The sequence below is a fragment of the Calypte anna genome, chromosome Z (genome assembly GCF_003957555.1).
Source record: "Calypte anna isolate BGI_N300 chromosome Z, bCalAnn1_v1.p, whole genome shotgun sequence".
Taxonomy (NCBI): Eukaryota; Metazoa; Chordata; class Aves; order Apodiformes; family Trochilidae; genus Calypte; species Calypte anna.
In genome coordinates this window covers 54,755,611-54,775,324 of record NC_044274.1, presented here as the reverse complement: position 1 = coordinate 54,775,324, position 19,714 = coordinate 54,755,611, and the positions used below count along the sequence as shown (strand labels likewise).

Here is a 19,714-nt window from a genome sequence, read left to right as displayed (position 1 = left end):
CCTGCCTGGCACCGGTTGTTGGGCTCTGAAGGGCTGTAATGAAGGGATCAGCGACAGAAACGTAATGGGGACAAGCGCTGGAAGGGTGTCCCGGGCCCGGGTACTTCTCCGTTCTCCAGTTAGTTCTTCCCCTTCCATTGTAGGCGCATGAGGGGTTTCTCATGCTAGCAGGAGCCTGCTTCCCGTGAGAACCCCCCTACCACCAGGATGAGGGCTTGCAGGTGAAAGGCAAATCCAACAGCACCGGACTGGTGCTATGGGAGCACACAGGAGTCCAGAGGCTTTGGGAAATGCTGCTACAGCAGTTGAGGTGAAATCAGCAGATGCTCTCTATTAGCCCCTGTTCTTCTCCTGTAGGGATACAAAAAAGCATATGGGAGACAAGTTGGAAGCTAAATAAAACACGGTTAATGAAACAGTAATGTTGAAAAATAATGAAATAAGTCCAACAACATACAAAAGCAGTATCACACACCCTCCCACCACCACCCAGTAATGCTCACGTCCCCACCAAAGGTGCTGCGCAGGTCCCAGACTGGGCTGCTGAACTTGGCAGCAGAGGGGAACTGGATGCAGGAACGCAGATTGAGAAATCCAAGGAGCAGGACGAAAAGCAGAAGAACAGACAGAATCCTCACAAGATGCTGGCCATGGATGAAAAGAGCGTTACTCTTGTGATCCCTCTGATTTATACCAGAACAGATAATTTGTTTTGCCAATTTGCGTCACCTGTTCACTGCTCCCCCTCATAGGATGGCTGCATCTGTGACTCCTTTCCTCTCCCTTGCTTCTGGAATACAAGATGTTTTCCATAACTAAACAGTGGCCTTGGTTCTGTCTGCCGTTCCCAGCAGTAACTACAAACATGGAGCTTTATCAGTCTTAGAAGCAGAGGCTCTCTGAAAAACATGGTGTTAATTTTAGCCAAGTGCAAGTTAATTTTACAAAGTGCTACTTTGAAGATACGTGACTTAGAAGTAAAATTACTAAAAAGAAAATCAGTTCTATTTTGTCTTAAACTAGGATAGATGTAAAGCTATTGAGCTGGAAACAGGAAGTCCCTGGCATTACTAGTGGTGAGGCTCTGAATGCAGGGTAAGCTGTGTTTCCTCCCCTGTGGAAACTGAAAAAGTGTCACCATTTTAGAGTTCAGTTTACTTGACATGGCAAGGCCAAGGAACCTGTAAAAGATGTCTCTGTAAAAGATGGAATTAGAAGAGGCTTTGGAACAGGCCAGTAGGTGAAACCAGTAGGTGAAACTGAGGAAGATAGAAAATCTTGTAAAGTAATATTGGTCATCAGGACAAAGCAGGTGAGCTGAAGGTAGTTATTTGGAGAAGAAACTGACAGATTTGTAATTTGGGGCATGGTGAGATGCTTCAGAGAGAGGAAGGTTAAAGACAGGCAGAGTGTATACGTAATAAGGTCTGTGCATAAATCTGCATCTCTGCTGTACATTCAGGGAGGAAATTATCTTGCGTGGTTAAAGTCTGAAATTCTGAGGTACTCTAGCTGAAAGGGCTGCGCATATGTCACATTTTACAATAACTTTACAGAAAGAATGGTGCCAGAGCAACAGTGAAATTGAATCTCAAGATTCAGGACCTCTGAGCAGCTTTGTCTGCTTTGGGAAGTCACTTGATCTTTATGCTTTCCTTGCCTCTCTGCCTTTTTTCTGCCCTGTTCTAAGGTGCATCTAGGGACTTAATTTGTTTCTGACTGGATATTTATACAGCGTAGTTATTTGGTGCCAAACAGAATATAGTAATATAATGAGGGGGGAAAAAACCCACAGTAATTTACTGAAAGGTCGCTTTGGGCTACAGGACTATGAATTGAACATGAAACAGAGAAAGACATACCTAGATACAGAGAGGAAAATTAGCAGTGCCTAACTGAATGAAAAAGTTATGAAATGCAGAATATTCTTTAAAAAGAGACTGAACCTAGATGGGCCTAAAAGAAACAATATATGTTTAAAATTCTAAACATATCAGAGAAAATGTATGCATATGAATAAGAGAAACATCAAAGGCAATAAATCCCATTATGTAAGAAAGAGCAGAAAGAAAAGTCGATTTTCCTGACCTGGAGAGGGGAAGTTTGTGCTGAGGTCATATGATACCAACAGCTCTCCATGGGCAGGGAGCACTTGAGACACAGATGTTTAAGCAATTTGGTTTATTAGCTCTGCTGTTTGAACAACAGTTTGGGGGTTTTTGGTCCTGCTTCCTCCAAGAACCTGTCATTGCTGTTCCTTATGCTATACCATCTTTACCCAGCTCTTTAACATGGATGACACATAGGCCAGATTCTGCAATAGGATCTTACTTCCTCTGAGTGGCATAGCAGCCTAAGAAACAGAAATGAGCTTTTCTGACGCCAGCCACTGGATGGAGCTGGTCCAAGACTATCTTTCTAACAGTACTTGGGAGCACAGCAGATACGATAGCTAACACACTGCCCTCAGGACTGTCTTGAGTATTTTCAGTCTGAACCGGTGGGTTGTTGGGATGTGTGCTCTGCTTCTGAGGGCTTGAGGGATGGGAATGGAGAAAAGCAAGCTTGTTGCAGGAAGCTTTTACAAACAAGTTGTGTCCTCATGAGAGGTGGCAGTTTATGGTCTGCCAACTGAAGAAGCTTAAAAGCCACGAGTTTTATGGTGGATCAGACCAAAAGCATGTGGTATCACAGCAAATCCTTCTATAAACTGTACCAGGCTTCTGATCGATCTCCAACCACCTCACTGAATCTACTGAATTACCCTCTTAGTGTCTTGCTAGCTTCAGTCCTCTCAGACTCAGGGCACTCTGGAAGATTTAGTCCGGCCTTCAAAAGAAGAAGTTAGCCTTAGCATGGATCTGCTTTACAAAATAATACTTAAAGGTTCTGGCTCAGTCAGTGTAAATCGTTTGTGTTACCTATAACCACACTTCATGGAGAGTATTAACAAACTACCTGAAGCTGCTACTCAAAAATACGCTCCAGCAGCTAGGCACAACCTCTGGGAAGAAGCAACAAATCAGACAAGAGCTCTAAATAAAGAGCAGAAGATAAATAAATCCATCATGTCACAGAGGGCTGGATTCAGGTTGTTTGATGGTCTCCTGAGCAGGGTGCAGACATGGGCCAGTGTAGAGTTAGGAGATGAGCTGTGTATGTAACACTTGTATGATTTGTATCACTCACGCATTTCTATTGAGGCACATTAAGGGTTCCCTCTGCCACCTCTGGGATTCCTCCTCCTTCAGCTGCCCTAAGTAACCACACTCTTGCACCTCCCCAGCCTGCCATATCTGGGTTAGAAGCAGCAGATACTGCACCTCCTAGCAGATGTGCATTCATGAAGAAATGTGTAGATATCAGGAATCTCTATGTTCATACAAATGTGTTATGTACGAGATAGACCTGTCAGAAAGACAACCATCATCTCTTCACACTGGTTGGATAAATACGGGCTCATCTCTGAGCCAGCAGAAGCAGCTCCTCATAGTAATTATCTCTCACCACAAAGAGCAAATGCCAAAAATTGCCTGAGGATGGGCCCCGCCTCTGGAAACTCCGAGATGGCAAACGGGACCATTTCCTGATGCCTCCGCACGTTCCTCGGGGGACTCGGCCGGAAGGCCGGACGAAAGCCACGGGCTGGAGCGGGATGCACGCCAGAGCGCTGCGCCGGGGCAGGGGAGACGGGGGGGGGCGGGGGGGGGAGGCCCGTGTCCCTCCCCCACGCCGATCTTGCAGACCCCGCTTCGGGGCTGCACAACAACGCCCAGGACGCATTGATTTTTCTGACAGTCCTCGTAGCAGCGGCTAAAATTAGGACGCTGTTGTAAAGCATAAAACTGCAAAAAGCTCAATTTTGTCAACGTCTGTGGAAAACACTGACCGGGTCGGATTTATTAGGGGTGGCGGCGAGGTTTTTCAATGTGGGACTTCCAGGCAAATCAGTCCGACGGGGCTCAAGTGCAGGGGCTCAACACATTTCACCCTGCGTGCTCTCTTCACGGCTTCGGGGACCCCAAAAACAGCCGTGTTCCCCTCTGCCCCGGGGCGGGCAGGGCGGTGGGCGGAGGGAGGTGCGGAGCCGCCCCGCAGTCGGGCCCCGCTAAGCGTTATCCCAACAGGCGCCCCCGCCTCCATCCGATCTGCAAGTAGGTGCAGAAACTGAAAGTAAAAACAGACAAACAAACAAACCACCCCAAACTCCTTCAAACCAAACAAGAGGCGGCGGTGAGGCGGGAGAGACTTTGTCGGGGTGAGTACAGCGGAGGGCTCACGGCTGGAGGATGTCCGACCCGAAGCGGGAAGCAGGACAGGCTGAGCCTCGGGGAGAGAAGGGGTGGCCCGGGAGGGGGGGGAGGGCAGGCAGGGCGCCGGCTGGAATGCTGAACCCGGGGAAACAGCTGGTAGGAAGTTTGGAAAGGTTTCCACGGAAGCTGCTGCTTCCGCAGGACAGCCGGGGGTGGGGGTCTATCACGCAATCCTTCGGGGCCTGAGGGCGGCCACCCCCATATGGGAAAGCGCTGCAAGGCCCTCTTTGCCAGAGCAGTCGGGACAGGTCACGCCAAGTGCGGACCGACGGACGGCGCCTCGCCCCGGCCGGGCCCGCCCCGGCGGGTAAAATACTGAGTGCTGGGCGCTGCCTATGGAGGGAGTCATGACCCAGTGCAATGCCCTGCGGTAGTTGGTGAAGAACACCAGTGGTGTGCGCAGTGCGCCCTTTAGAAGAACACCTAAAAGTGGGACGATTACTAGTCTTTTACGGGGGTAAGGTGACAATCAGTGGGTCATCAGAATACTTTGCTATGCTCAGGACAAACCATGCGGTATTGCAGGTACTGCTCTGCTCCAGAGTATGCCTCGAGTAGATTTTCACCAGCACAGTTACGAGCAGAATTCAGCCCCTTCCCCTCATGGTGCTCCATTTTGGCTATAGGTGTAGGAGGCACAGAATATGCAGAGGATTTGTAAAGATCCTGCCTGATCAGAGAAGAGCTCAACTGGCAGCCATGCAGTTTTGTGCCCACACAAAACCTTCAGAAGCAGCTGTCCCTTGCAGAGCAGAACTCACATATCATGGTTTTGCGTGAGGTTTTACTAAGAGGCTTTTCTAAAGGTTGGTGGGAAAGGATGAACTCATGTTACAGTGGAAGCAGAAATAGGATCATTTTTCTGTCTCTATCTGCCAGATTCACATAGGTAGAATTATGGCAAGCATCAGTCTAGGAACCCATCACTCTGTCAGGTTTTTGGAACTTTGAGTGGGATTAGACTGGAGAAAAAGGTGGCCGGTTTATGCACATAGAAACAATATAGTCACACACACCTTCTTTTCATAGGAAACCAGCCTAAATTACAGCTTTGAAATAAGTTAGTTTTAAAGTAGCAATTTATTGAACATTTTTGTGTTTGTGTTTTTGCTTTCAGAATACCCACCTTTTCAAACTTTACTTCTGTAAATAGAGAAATAAAGCCGTTTCTTCTTTCTTCCATCCTCTCCTCTCTCTCTTTCTCTCTTTTTTTTTTTTTTTTTATTTTTAAGATGAGGCTGTAATTTACACCTACTCTTGTTGGCAGGAGTTGGGATTTTCACATAATTACATCCAGCATGCAGCAAAACAGTAGGGCTCTGTAAAAGCTAAAAAAGCATTGGGGAAGAGATATTTGAGGAGAGGCAGACCAAAGCAGATGTACATTACAGGAGAAGGGGAATGTTAAATTTAAATGTGTTTTTGGTGTGGAGAGAGTTTATGTCTGTGCTGTATGGTTACTTTCTCCATGCATTGGGGTAGATCTGCTTGTGAACACAGGTCCTAGAAGACTGCAGTTCAGTGAGTTTCAAGGCCAGGTAGCTGTGTGCCTCTTCCAGGAGCATTTTCAGGGATTACCCAGGTAAGGAATAATTTCATTGCTGTTTGTTAAGTCTACTGAAAAGCATACAGATTGTGATCTGAAACTCAGGAAAGCAGCTGCCCTTCCCACACAGGTCTGAGCCAGTCTCATCAGCATCTCTCTACACTGACTGTAAAGATGACAGTATGTGTGCATCTGCTCAGAGAGGATGACAAGTCCAGGATGACCAGAGGGAGAGTAGATGCTTGGGGCTGTGCATGAGAGTGCTGTTTGTGCAGGCAGCTCTGTGGATACCTGGCTCAAAATGTGGCTGTGGAACCTACAAAAATCTATGGGTGGGCATCATGTTAGTCACTGAGCTTGAGTCTTCATTGATGCTGTACCCATTTTCAGCAGCAGCCACCATGAAGAAGAGTAAGGATGGAGTGGGAAAGCACTGCAGAAAAGACTGAAGACTTCAGAAGACCTGACCTTGCTGATGCCTACCTTTTAAGTGCTCTGGCAGACCTGGCAGCACAGCATGATTAGGATGAGGAGGAAGAAACTGTGGGCGTCTTGCTTCTGCTTTGCAGCTGCCTTTTTCCTTGTGGTGACAATTCAGGTACAGGGGCAAAGGGAGGAGGTATGATCTCAAAGTAAGGCACAGTTCTGGCAGATGAGGAGTATTGAAGGCCACAGATGTCTTCTGTATTTGTCTGTTTTAACAGGCATGTTCAAAGAAACTCTGTCAGCAGCACTGAGTTGGTGGTGATAGCTGACTCCAGAAGTGACATTGCAGAGAGAACACTTTTCTTCTATAGCTCCTTTGTTCCTGGAGGAGTTTCTCGGGAGTGGTGTACTGCATCATGCTGTGTTGTGTTGCTTTCATCCAGCCATGCTGCCTCTGTTCGTGTGTTTGAACTCATTAGGCAGGGAGGCAAGGCTGGGTCTCTTTCATACCAGTGTGGCAGATACCTGGCAGAAATCTGAGCACGTCAGTAAGTGGTTATGGTAAGTTGTCCATCAGTTCTAACTCAAAAACTATTCTTAGTGTTGGGAAGTTCAGTAACAAAAATATACAAGAGAAAAATCAATGTGGAGGTGTATTGATTGGTGACTGGTGCAGGTTACCTTAGATTTTTATTAGAAGGGAACAACTTTTATACAAATTGAATCAGCCTTGTCTGGCAGAAGGAGACTGGAGGAGGTTTCAGTAATGGAAGGATCTGTCCCATTGATGTCTTTGAGCTTGGGCCATACTCTGAACTGAGACTCTGGCTTGGACCAGTACCTCTGGCAACTCCCAGTGGAAGCAGCAGGAGACCTCTGAAACTCTTCCAGGCTAGCTGCTTGCTCCAAACTGAAGTCATTACTTGGGGGCATTCACTGACACTAAATGGTGACTCAGTTCTGTTCCCTCGAGCAAGGCACTCAAAGGTGATAGGGCTGCCCTAGCACAGGGGTAATGCTAGCGAGCCTTTAGGACCTTTATTGGTAGGGTTTGTGACTCTGCTGCACCTCCATGACTAGAAAGGTTTGCAGGTTGTTAGAACTCCCCTGTGCCTACCTACAGTGTTTTCTGGGAGTGTCCCCTGAACAGTGACACTTGGTGCCCTGGTGCTGGGACTTCTGTAGCACACACGCTGTAAATATAGTTGGGGTATGTCAACCCCCAGAACTTTAGAGAGAGCTACTAGAAATTCTATGCAAATGCAGAGACTCCTTAAACTCTGCCAGGGCAAAATTTGGAAGCAAAGAAGGAGTATATTCCTGGACATGAGGTAGTTATAAACTTATTTCAGTTATAATTGATGCAGTTAATATTTTGTTGATCTACTAGACATGTGAATCTTTGCCCCAGCTGTTATCTTGTCCACTGGCCAATGTGGAAGAGTTTAATGTATTTTTCTGTACAGCTGCACTTTGTAGAGCTTCTTGAATATACTGTCCCAGAAGAACCTATTTATTCTAGATACAGTCAGTGTGTTTTGCCACACAGTAGGAGTGAATGACACAATAAACAGCAAAATGAATACATGCTGTAAAGCTATGAGGAAAGAGAAATGTTTTCAAGAACTTAATACAAACAACACTCTCCTGCTTGCCAATATCCTCCTTCAGTGCCATCTGACAGTGGCCAAAGTAATTTGGTGGGTTTCAGTTCCCCCATAATTCTTGCAGCTGTTCTTAGGGTGGCGTTTCACATTGCCTGTGAAGGTGCATGCACAAAAAAATATTTGCATGGTATCAGGAAAGTCTTTGCCCCTCCAAAGCCAAGAGCAAGAGCTGTATATCTAGTGGTAATACCTGTTGGCATAATTTCTATCACTTTTCTCAACAAACATCTCTCCCCTAGGATATTTTCATGGACTGTATGGCTTTGTGAGCACCAGATATCCCCCAGACTAGCGACTTCCATCAGCAGACTTCTGTCATCTTCTGGCTGATGGCTAGAGGCTTCTCCTATGGGTGGAGAATTTTTATGATTCCTGATAGGGTTTTTAGATCTGTAAGTGATGGTCCATACTAGTCAGTGGGATTTTCTCCTATGCCCAGCTATGAAATTGTTGTTATATTGTCTTCTAAGACCTGTCTGCAACTAGTTTATTCAGTCAGTTGTTTAAAAAATTAATAGGAGTGAGTACAGATGGTCAAAACCTCATGTTTTTTTGGTTTTTTTTCAGCTAATTCTCAGAAGCAACCATGATACTGAAGAGCTGTTCTGGCCTTTGTGCTTTTTCCAGGGAGAAAGGAGTAGTTGTGTTCTTAGATTCTAACATGATGTGGCCATATCTAAGTGAAGAAATTAATATCCTCCTCCCTATGAGTTCAAATTAAAGTTTTCCATTTCTGACACCAAATCACTTGGATGGTGGCCACAGCCAGTGAAGCACATGCACTTTGAATAGCAGAAACTTGACATGACAACTTAGTGCTTGATGCTTAAACTGATTTATGAAGCAGATGTGCAGGATGATGACAGTGATGTGCTCCGATGTTTATTTTCCTGAAGGTTATCACTGAACTGGGCAATTCAGAAAATAAAGTGGAAGTAATCTCCAGTTTACACAGTGACCCATTAAAGCTGGCGGAGACACACGCTTTTTGGTTAAAGAAGCAGCTTCACATCAGCTTGAAGATGGAGTCTGATGTAAATCAGTACCCCATCCTGCTCTGGTGGTCTCCCCTAACTGGGGAGACTGGGAGACTGGGGCAGTGTGGAGAGGATATTTGCTACTTTACTATCAACAAGAGCTACCACCACAATCAGATGACGAGAGCGTTTCTGTTCTATGGTAAGGACCTGTTCCTTTTTGAAGGAGAAGCTTTCCCTCCTTCCCAGTTATTTTTCTCTAAAGATCGATTATTCTAGGTGGCAGTCACTGAGAGCAGGAAATGTCATTGTGCTGAACTTTGTCTGGTGCTGAATACCATCAGCAGAGATCCAGAGATGCACGTTCTCTGAAAAAGTACTCTGAAAAGTGACTGCATGTATGTGGGATGACTGTGTTCTTGTCTCATGCTGCTTTCCATTCATGTGCTCCCTGCCCATGGGTGAAAAGATCATTTTCTGTTGCTTCCAAGTCATTAAAAGACAGTCTGAGATGAAGCCAGCTTTTTCCAGTTTTCTGTCTTGTCACCCCTAGCAGAGGTTCTGCAAGGCCTTTGTTGCACTTGCCAAAGTCTTTTGTCCTAAAATAATGCCCTTCTTGGTAGCTGTGCAACTCTCTTGCCTGATGTGCTTAGAGATTGCTAGCTGACTGTAATTGGAAAGCAGTGAAGGAAGCTTACTGATTTTGCACAGGGAGCAGCAGCTAGTGCAACCTTCTGAGTGGCTCTGGTGAGTATACAAAACACAGAAGATACATCTTTTAAAAGCAGGCCTTATTTTGATTGTGTGTTTTTTTCCGCCACATAGTTACTTTCCAGAAAAAAAGTATTCTCCTCTTTCCTGTAAACAAAATAAAATAAATCTGAATCTTTAATCTCATTCACTGAGCAAGGATACAGGTGAACTGAAGATACAGGAAAGAAGGGACTTTAACTTTGTTGTTAACAGTGGACCAAAAACTTCTCATCGGTAGTCTTTTCAGAGCTCCAAGAGGTCAGCTTTCTTGAATCACAGAATGGTAAGGATTTGGAAGGGACCTCTGAGAATCATCTTGCTTCAAGATCCCCTAGAGCTGCTTTAGTAAGAATACATCCAGGTGGGGTTTGAATGTCTCCAGGGATGGAGATTCCACAACCTCACTGGGGAATCTATTCCAGTGTTGTGTTACCTCAAAGTGAAGAAGTATTTTCTCATGTTTAATTTAAATCCCTTGTGTGCCAGTTTGTGTCCATTACCCCTTGTTCTGTCACTGGACACTGTGGAGAAAAGTCTGGACCCATCTTCCTGACACCCACCCTTTAGATATTTGTAAACATTCACAAGATCTCCCTTCAGCCTCCTTTTTTCTAAGCTGAACAACCCAAGCTCTCTCAGCCTTTCATCACAGGGCAGATGCTCCAGTCCCTTAATCATCTTAGTGGCCCTATGCTGGACTCACTCCAGTAGTTCTTTACTCTTCTTGTACTGGGGAGTCCAGAACTCCACACAATATTCCACATGAGGTCTCACCAGAGGAGAGTAGAGGGGGGAGGATCCTCTCCCTCAAGCTGTTTGCCACACTCTTCTTAATGCACCCAAGGATGGCATTGGCCCTCTTGGCTGCCAGGGCACAGTGTTGGCTCATGTTGAGCCTGTTGTCCACCATGGTTCCTATGTCTTTTTCCTCAAAGCTTCTATCCAGCAGGTTGACACCTAACTTGTACTGGTGCATGGGGTTGTTCCTCCCCAGATGGAGTATGCTTCACTTGCCGTTATTGAACTTCCATTTGTTTTCTCTCTGCCTAACTCTCCAGCCTCTCCAGGTCAGGCTGGATAGCAGTACAGCCCTCTGGCGTGTCAGTCACCCCTCCCAGCTTTGTATCATCAGTGAACTTACTGATAATACAAATTATCCACTTGTCCAGGTCATTGATTAATATATTGAATAAGAGTGGACCCAGTGCTGACCCCTGAGGGACCCTGATTGTCAGTCTCCAGACTGACTCAACCCCACTGACTACAGCTTTCTGAACTCTGTCCTTCAGCCAGGAGCAATCTATCTTGCTACCCAGTTGTCCAGTTCACATTTCTCAAGTTTGCTTGTGAGGCTATCATGAGGGACAGTGTCAGAATCCTTGCTGAGGTCAAGATAGATAACATCAGCTGCCCTCCCTTCTTCTAACCATCTGGTTATGCCATCATAAAAGGCTATCAGATTGGTTAAGCATGATTTTCTCTTAATAAATCCATGCTGGCTACTCCTTCTAAGCTTTCTTTCATATAAGTGGTTAGAGATGGCCTTCAGAATGAGCTGCTCCATCACCTTTCCAGGAATGGAGGTGAGGCTGACTGGTCTGTAGTTGTCTGGGTCTTCCTTCTTACCCTTTTGGAAGATTGAAATGACATTAGCTTTCTTCCAGTCTTCAGGCACCTCTCCAGTTTTCCATGATTTTTCAAAAATGGTGGAGAGTGGTTCAGCAACAACATCAGCCAGCTCTCTCAACACTTGGGGGTGAACCCTGTTGGCGCCCATGGATCTGTGCATGTTCAGTTTATCCAGCCAGTCTCTAACCCAGTCCTCACTGACTACTTGAAAATTATCCTCCCTCAAGTTTTGCTTCCATACTTCCAGAGTCTGGGATTCCTGACGAATGGTCTTATTTGTAAAGACTGAGGCAAAGAAGGCAGTCAGTTCTTTTTCTCTGTGTCATCTGATACAGCATCTCCTATTTCATTTAACAATGGACCCACTTTTTTCTGATTCTTCCTTTTGTTATTGATAAATTTAAAGAAGCCCTTCTTGCTTTCTTTCACTTCTCTATCCAGGTTTAGTTAAAGGAGAGCCGTGGCCTTCCTTGTTGTGTCTCTACAGATTCTAACAGTGATTCTGTAATCCTCCCAACTGACTAGACCCTTTTTCACTTACTGTGAACTTCCCTTTTCCATTTAAGCTTTTCCAGGAGCTCCTTGCTTATCCATGCAGGTCTCCTACCTTGTCTATTTCTCTACTTGACTTTTTTTTTTTTTTTTCCTGGGTATGCACTTATCTTGGGCTTGGAACAGGTAGTGCTTGAATACTAACCAGCTCTCTTGGGCCCTGACCCATGGGACACATAGGTAGATCTTTGAAGAGGGCAAAGTTAGCCCTCCAGTTAATCCAGAGTTGTAATTTTGCCAGGCTTCTTTCCCTAAGAATGCTAAACTCTGTCATATCTTGGTCACTTAATACAAAGATGCCCCCAACCTTAATGTCTTTGGCCAGACATTCTTTATTTGTCAATACAAGGTCAAGCAGCATACCTTTCTGTGTTGGTTCTTCACCTGCAACAGAAAGTTGTTATCAAGACATTGCAGGAACATTCTGGATTGAGGATGCCTGGCTATGTGATCTTTCCTACTAATATCAGGTTGTTGAAGTCAAGATTGATTGAGCACCAGGGCATGTGACCTTGAGGCTACTTCCAGTTGCCTGTAAAAGGTTTTAATAACAACTTCTTGGTCTGTAAAAGGCACCTACAACAGTGTCATTCGTGTGTGCATGTCCCATAACTCTTACCCACAGGCTCTCAACTCTTTCCTCACCCTCCCCTGGGTTAAGATAATGCATTCTAGTTACTTACTCACATGAAGAGCAACTTCACTACCTTGTCTTATTGGTCTGTCTTTCCTAAAAACACATCCCACCACATTTCTGTAATTGAAATGAGGTCATAGCCTGGTGTCCTCACCCATGTTTCTAGTTCCTTTTTCTTATCAATTGGTAATATGGTGGTCTAATATGAAAGTGGAGGAGTAACAGCAATGGAATGAGAAGCTGAACCAAGTAAGCCCAAGGAGATCTGGGTTTGCATCACATGTAAGCTGTAAAGCACTATGGTTTTGATCTCTGGTAGTAATTCTGTTTGTTTGTTTCAGCATTAGAAGGGCTATTACTGTTCATTTTTGGCAGGCTTGTGAATGTGTTTTATTTGCTTATTTCTGAAGGACTATCATAATGGGCAAGATTTCCTGTAGTTTTTTTTGTTTTCTAGTAATGCTGACTATGAGCCGTGCAGAGACAAGTATCAAGATATATAAAAATGTTAAATTACTTTAAAATCACAATAAATGATGTCACTGTGCTAAATCCCATGGAGAACAAGGGTCATAGATGGCAATGAGGGTGACAAAAAAGCTGCATCGATAGAGAAAACTTCACATGCACATGCATGGACCTTGATGTACTGAGCTGTAGCCTGCAAAAAGGCATATTTTGATGTTCAAGGATTTCTTTCTACTCAGCCTGCTGAGTGAAGACTTGAACATCTGCATTTCCATGCTAAGGTTGGACCAGGACACAGTTTCACCTTCCAAATAAACTGCATTAATTTCCCCTAGTATTTCATCAGTGAGCTAGTCAAGAGAGGAATTATCAAAAACTTAGGGAAAATATTATGTAATATGTTGTAAATATAAAATATTATGTATTATGGGGTACAGATGTTTTTCATCAGAACCACTTTGCTAGGAACACACACTTTTCTGCATCTTGTCCTGACTTACTGTCCTGGCCTGGGAAGCCCCCAGGTTTAGTTGATGACTTTGTTGAGTGCCACCATCTCCTGTTTGGAAGTGAAGCATGATGGAATTCTGTCTCTGCTTTTGGGAGGGATTCCAAACTCCACCCTTTCAGTGTTATATGTGTCATAGAGTTTTGCATGTAGCATAAACTACCAATGCAACTAAGTCAGCATGAGCTGGATCTGCTGCCATACTGGCAGAGCCTCAAGGGTGTTGCTCCTAAGAGAGGACGATGTTCAAGGTTTTCTACATTTAATCCTACAAATCTTTTTGTTTTCTTTCTGGACTTGATTGATGAAGTGTTGAATAAGAATCAGTCATATTCATGTGCTCTGAGCTGTAGTGCATTTTTCTTTAGATTCCTCTTTGTTTGATTCTCCCCTTGTTTAGTAAGTTTTACATGTTTCATTTTTCTCTCTTTCTCATACCATTTCTTGTCTCATTCGCTCCTGCATTTTCCTTCCCTCTTCTCTTCAATATTGCCTTCTAAAGGGAGGTCCCTTGGGAGAGACAGAGCTGAAGTACTGTTTTCAATCCACAGCATTTCATTATTGTCTGTGTGCACTGCTTCTTCTCTTCTGGGCATCACTTAGAACAAAGTGTTTTCAAAATCAGATAGGCCTGTGAGAATTTGATTCACTTTCAATTTTCGTAACCCTCTGTATTGCTGTAACACCAGAGGCTGCAATAGCAAATGCACCAGCATTTTTCAGTGGGCTGCACAGCCCTTCATCAGTTTAGTGCTGAGTGCTTAAGACCACCCTTCAGTGGAAAACAGAAGGTCAAATACTTAGTGGTCTTTAAAAAACCCACCTGATGCTCTTGAAGGATCTTGCCCTATAGGAAGTTCTATGTTACTGGCAGCTAACATCCATCTTCACTGCAGTACTGAAGTCTTATGTTGGTTTTATAAGGTCATCATCAGAGTCATCTTGGCAGTCTCATGCAACCACAAAGACCACTGGACACTTTTTTTCCTTGTTTATTCGTTAGTTTGTAGATGAAAATTCTGTGTTAGACTTTTGCTAGCTCCCTCTTTTTTCCCATCAGTAGTTTGAGGTAAAGGTAGAATAGAGAGTGAGAGAATAGAGAGTGAGAAATTATGAGTGTGACTTCATGATAGAATGGCTTGGCTAATAAGAAAGGATTTGTGGTGTTTTCTAAGCTGTTTGTTCCAGTTTATGAACCTCCCTTGCTTGACAATACCATTTAAAGGTTTTGTATACTCAGTACCTGTACTTCAGTAGAAACCAGATATGTTTAAAAGACGAAGGAAGCAATCCTGACAGAAATTATTCAGTTTTGCATTTAATCTGCAATTAGGCTAGCCATATGATTGTAGTATAGCAGTACTGATAGGGAAGATCAGGTCAGATTCACAAGCTGGTGGTTTTAATTCAGTTTTGCGCAGACCAGCCTTCGAGAGCAGGTTTCCAGGTTTGTCCTGAAATTTCCACCACAGCTTTCCTAAGTTGTTCTGGAGACCTCCTGTTCTTGAAAGGAGGCACAAGCAGCTGCAGTGTTCTGCTTTCCAAGTTTAGACATGGTTCTTCTTCTACAATTGGCACTAGTTTGAGGAGCCATCTTCTGCCAGAAGCTACTTTTAATTTATCTGGTGGCAGCTGTGATACATCTGTGATAAACTAAACACATTGGCTTCCAAAGTCACAGAATCACAGAATGTTTTAGGTTGGAAGAGACCTCCAAGATCATACAGTCCAACCTTTGACCAACACCATAATCTAACTGCTAAACCATGTCCCTGAGGACCAGGTCCAAACTCCTTTTAAATATCTCCAGGGATGGTGACTCCACCACTGCGCTGGGCAGGCCATTCCAATGCCTGACAACCCTCTCAATAAAAAAAGGTTTTCTAACATCCAGCCTAAACCTCTCCTGGCACAGCTTCCATCCATTCCCTCTGGTCCTGTCACAGTCCACCAAGGAGCAGAGGCTGTTTCCCTCCTCGCTCCAACGTCCCCTGAGGCACCTGAAGAGAGCCATGAGGTCTCCCCTCAGCCTCCATTTCTCCAGACTGAACACCCCCAGCTCCCTCAGCCACTCCTCACAGGACTTGTGCTCCAGGCTCTTTGGGAGCTTTGTTGCCCTTCTCTGCACATGCTCCAGCACTTCTCTGTCCCTCTTATAGTGAGGTGCCCAGAACTGAACACAGGACTCAGGATGTGGCCTCACCAGAGCTGAGTACAGAGGGACGATCACCTCCCTATTCCTGCTGGCAGGTCTCTGTAGTGTAATGTATTTGCAAGTCTTGAAGTCATTCCTGTAATTTTTCTTCTTAACCCTGTCCAATATTTTAGCATCCTTTTTGTTGTTTTGTTCCTAGAACCAAACTGACCCCTGATTTTCCTCACATCATAGAGGCAATACCATCTGTTGCCCTGTTTACAAAATGACGGGATTATAAACATCTTATTAGTGTAATTTCAGTGCATTAAAATATAAAATTCCTAATAAGTCTTTGAAATGAGAGACCTTTAAGCTCACATGATGTGAAAAATAATGAGTTTCTTGTACTGATTACTGATTCCCTTTCTCTTGATTCTTCTGCTGCCAGATTCAGTTTTATCTGTCATAAGACTCCTCTGTCCTTGCATTAATTGCTTTTTTTTTTTTTTTTTTTTTGCAATACTGCCGTGTAATCTCATAAATGTGATAGTTGTGGAGCTGAGATTAAATTAAGATAAGACTCTTGTGTCTTTGTGGTTAGTGTGGTGTGATAGATAGGGGCAGGCTAAAACACTGTTTGCTTTTGCCTAGGTACTGACTTCAGTATAGACAGCCTACCCCTCCCTCGTAAAGACTACCATGAGTGGGCCCTTTTCCATGAAGAGTCACCAAAAAACAACTACAAACTCTTCCACGAACCGACCATCACCTTATTCAACCACACCGCAACCTTTAGCCGCCATTCTCACTTACCACTGACCACTCAGTACCTTGAAGGTGTAGAGGTTCTGAAGTCATTGAAGTACATGGTCCCACTGCAGATGAAGAACAGCCTGAGGAAGAGGCTTGCACCACTTGTATATGTGCAGTCTGACTGCAACCCTCCTTCTGATCGGGACAGCTATGTCCGTGAGCTGATGTGCCACATTGAAGTGGACTCTTATGGGGAATGTTTACATAACAGAGACCTTCCTCAGCATCTCAGACATCCAACTGCCATGGATGATGTGAACTTCTACAAAATACTGGCACAATACAAGTTCATTCTTGCTTTTGAAAATGCCATCTGTGAAGATTACATTACTGAAAAACTCTGGCGGCCGCTGAAGTTGGGAGTGGTACCAGTGTACTTTGGGTCTCCCAGCATTGTGGACTGGCTTCCTAGTAACAAGAGTGCAATCCTGGTATCCAGTTTTTCACACCCTCGGGAGCTGGCTCACTTTATCAAAACACTGGATACAAATGATCAAGAGTATGAGTCCTACCTTCAATGGAAACTGAAAGGGGACATTTCCAACCCAAGGCTGTTTGCAGCAATGAAAGAACGCAAGTGGGGAGTGCAAGATATCACCCAGGACAATTACATTGACACTTTTGAGTGCATGGTGTGTAACAGAGTGTGGGAAAACATCAGAAGGAAAGAGAAGGTACTTTTGACTTTCTCCCTGTGTCTCAGAGGCTTTAAAATGTCACTATACTCAGATTTGTTCCTGGAAGTATCGTTACCAGATATCTGTCCAGTATTGCAGTGCCATTGGGTTAAGCATTCTCAGAGAGAAGGTGGGTGCATGGCCAGAGCATGTGTTTCTCATTCTGCTGCAGCGCTTGCTTGAGCTCAGTGAGTATATCAGATGTTAAAATGATGGTCATTTCAGTTCAAGCAGAAGGCTTGAATTATTCAGGGAGAAAGTTTTTATCAGGCTACAGAAAGTACCCTAACTTGTCGACTCTGCTTTAGATGACCTGGAACATTTGGAAACAGGTTGTTCAGAGAGTTTATGGAATCTCTGTCTTTGAAGGTGGCTTAAGATTCAACCCAGTGCTGCCCCAGGCAATTAGATATGCTTGAAACAGGGAGGTGGACTAGATCACTGGAGGTCCCTCCTGACTTAAATATTATGTGACTGTCTGGATCTGCATCTGTGTGGGTAACACACCCTGTGGTCTTGCAGGGATTCTGGCCATGACACCAGAAGAACATTTCAAAGGCATCATGAACTACACAACAGGCTACAGCTGTGGTTGATTTGGCTGGTATAAACAGAAATTATACTGAAGCAAAAACTCTTACCACATACATTTCTGAGTCGGTGGATACTCATTTAAAATAATTGCCACATTCCTTTACGGTTTTCAGGTTTACATAGCAAGAGTCAGTAGCCAATTTTAAATGGTCTGTGACCTTCGTTAACATCTTAAACAAAAAAAACCCCACCTTTTTGTATCAAGTAACGATATCATTCAGTGTCTCTAGTATCCTACAGTTGACCTCTATCCATTATACCATATATAGGTTGCAGCCTAAGCAGTACACTATGTGATCAGCTACTAGAAGGGAGATGAAAAATGATTTTTAAGTTCCTAAGGTGACCTAAAGTGGTGGGGGATACAAACTGAAAAGCATGGCATTTAACTGGGCTTTTCTGTTTGAATCTGGTGCAAATCTGGAGAGACGTTTTATCTTTAACTTTAGAATAATGGAAAAGTATAGAATAGGCTAGGTACAGATATTTCTTCCTCATGCTTTTTTGTCTCTCTATCAAGAAGTCTAAGATCAGTTTGCTTATGTTTTTGTGCTTAAAAAAAAAATAAATCTCATTAGGTGTGTACGTATATAAGATGAAACCAGAAGATAATGATGGAGGTAGGACTCCTTGCCTTATGATTTCAGTTTGGTTGTGCTGATGCTACTCATTTGCAGCCAGACTTGATCTGAGACTATGGCTTTTGTCAGCTCTTGTTCAGGCCCTGTTCTGGACACTTTGGGAGAGCTTGCCCTATCACATCCACAGGGACATGGCTAAAGCCTGAAGTGTAGGGAAAATGTCACTGACATATCTCATTAGTTTACAAATAGCACAGCACCTTTTTTTATCTGCCAGGGTCCCTGAATAACCCCTTCTATTTTTCTCTATTGCCAGGGATTGCTGCCCCAGAGGTGGAAGGCCCGGGCTAACCATCTGAGCTGCCCCAAACCAGAGGCATTCTGGTTCTCATCTTCAAACCCTGGATGGACCTCTCTCCGAGAGATGTGGATACCGAACTTTGAGCAATCCAAGAGAGAAGCTTGGGCACTGAGGCACCTGGTGGAAAGAAACAGGAATTTTACAGCTCAAGAATTTTGGATGCTTGTGTTCAAAGAATAAACACAATGACCTGATCAAAAGAGTGAGCTCCTCAGAGGAGTCTATGGGAACTTGTTTTGTAGGTGACCTTATGCGTAGGATTGGTTGCCATGGGAACTAAACATGTAAAACTGAATTTCGTATGTTCAGTGCTCATATATAATCTATATAACATCTGAACTAATTCTAAAGATGAGTAAATATAAATACTTATATACTTACTAATATATGTTTATATTAATTGCCATTAACTCAGGTGTTTGACCATTAAGGCACAAGCTGTCAAGATTCTCAAAACCCAGTTTTAAGAACATGATTAATTACCATGAAGCAGATGCATCTCTTCCCACCTTTAGATACATACCTTGTTTTTGTAGCTTCAGGACCCCTTTTCCCCATTTCAGGACCTTCCTTGGCTGTGTTGATAGCCGGAAGCTGGAGAGCAGCTGATACTGATACAGTTTGGAGGTAGGGGAAAAACTTGGGACTATGTCCCTGACTAGCTGTTTATTGTCAATTTTTCTGGCATCAGCAAATCTAGCAAGGACTTGGCGGGCTTTGTGTCCTGACACTGAGTGCCAATGTAAAGTATGTTAGTGCTTGGCACAAGGAAACACCATCTGTTAGTGTCCAGGGACAGGGTGAAAGAAAAATGTGCTAGCTCAGATTTACCCACTATCTTTTGCTAATAATAAGCCGAGCATATGAGTATCTCCACTCTCCAGAAACAGGGGTGGCTTCAATCTGATTTACCTTCTTGGGTTTTTGATGATGTATTAGTATTTGTATCACATAAGAAACATGGATTAACATGCTTGAAAGGGCAGGGATAAAATTGAGAGTGCATTGGTTTTGAAAAGTCTCCAACAGGCACATGGGGAGATAGGCAAGCATCCTACCTGTTTTAGCACAGAAA

General features: G+C 44.1%; 1 protein-coding gene across 4 annotated transcripts; it reads left to right on the top strand.

Moving 5' to 3' along the window:
* Nucleotides 1-4,178: 4,178 nt before the first annotated feature.
* FUT10 (fucosyltransferase 10) lies at nucleotides 4,179-18,907 on the top strand. 4 transcript variants are annotated; one of them, XM_030466925.1, is made up of 6 exons: nucleotides 4,179-4,258; nucleotides 5,796-5,895; nucleotides 6,253-6,457; nucleotides 8,849-9,131; nucleotides 16,265-17,100; nucleotides 18,595-18,907. In XM_030466925.1, exons 3-6 carry the CDS (start codon nucleotides 6,377-6,379, stop codon nucleotides 18,817-18,819), a joined length of 1,425 nt encoding a protein of 474 aa, XP_030322785.1. In that variant the 5' UTR covers nucleotides 4,179-4,258; nucleotides 5,796-5,895; nucleotides 6,253-6,376; the 3' UTR covers nucleotides 18,820-18,907. The 4 variants fall into 4 exon arrangements, with proteins under 4 accessions (XP_030322785.1, XP_030322786.1, XP_030322788.1 ...); XM_030466926.1 differs by having other exon boundaries at nucleotides 6,250-6,457; XM_030466928.1 differs by lacking the exon at nucleotides 5,796-5,895 and having other exon boundaries at nucleotides 4,200-4,258.
* The last annotated feature ends 807 nt before the right edge of the window (nucleotides 18,908-19,714 follow it).

Coding starts and splice junctions, on each gene's coding strand:
- FUT10 (XM_030466925.1), top strand. CDS start 6,377: ATGATTAGGATGAGGAGGAAGAAACTGTGGGCGTCTTGCTTCTGCTTT. Junction 9,132..16,264: donor GAGAGCGTTTCTGTTCTATG/GTAAGGACCTGT, acceptor GCTTTTGCCTAG/GTACTGACTTCAGTATAGAC. Junction 17,101..18,594: donor ACATCAGAAGGAAAGAGAAG/GTACTTTTGACT, acceptor CTCTATTGCCAG/GGATTGCTGCCCCAGAGGTG.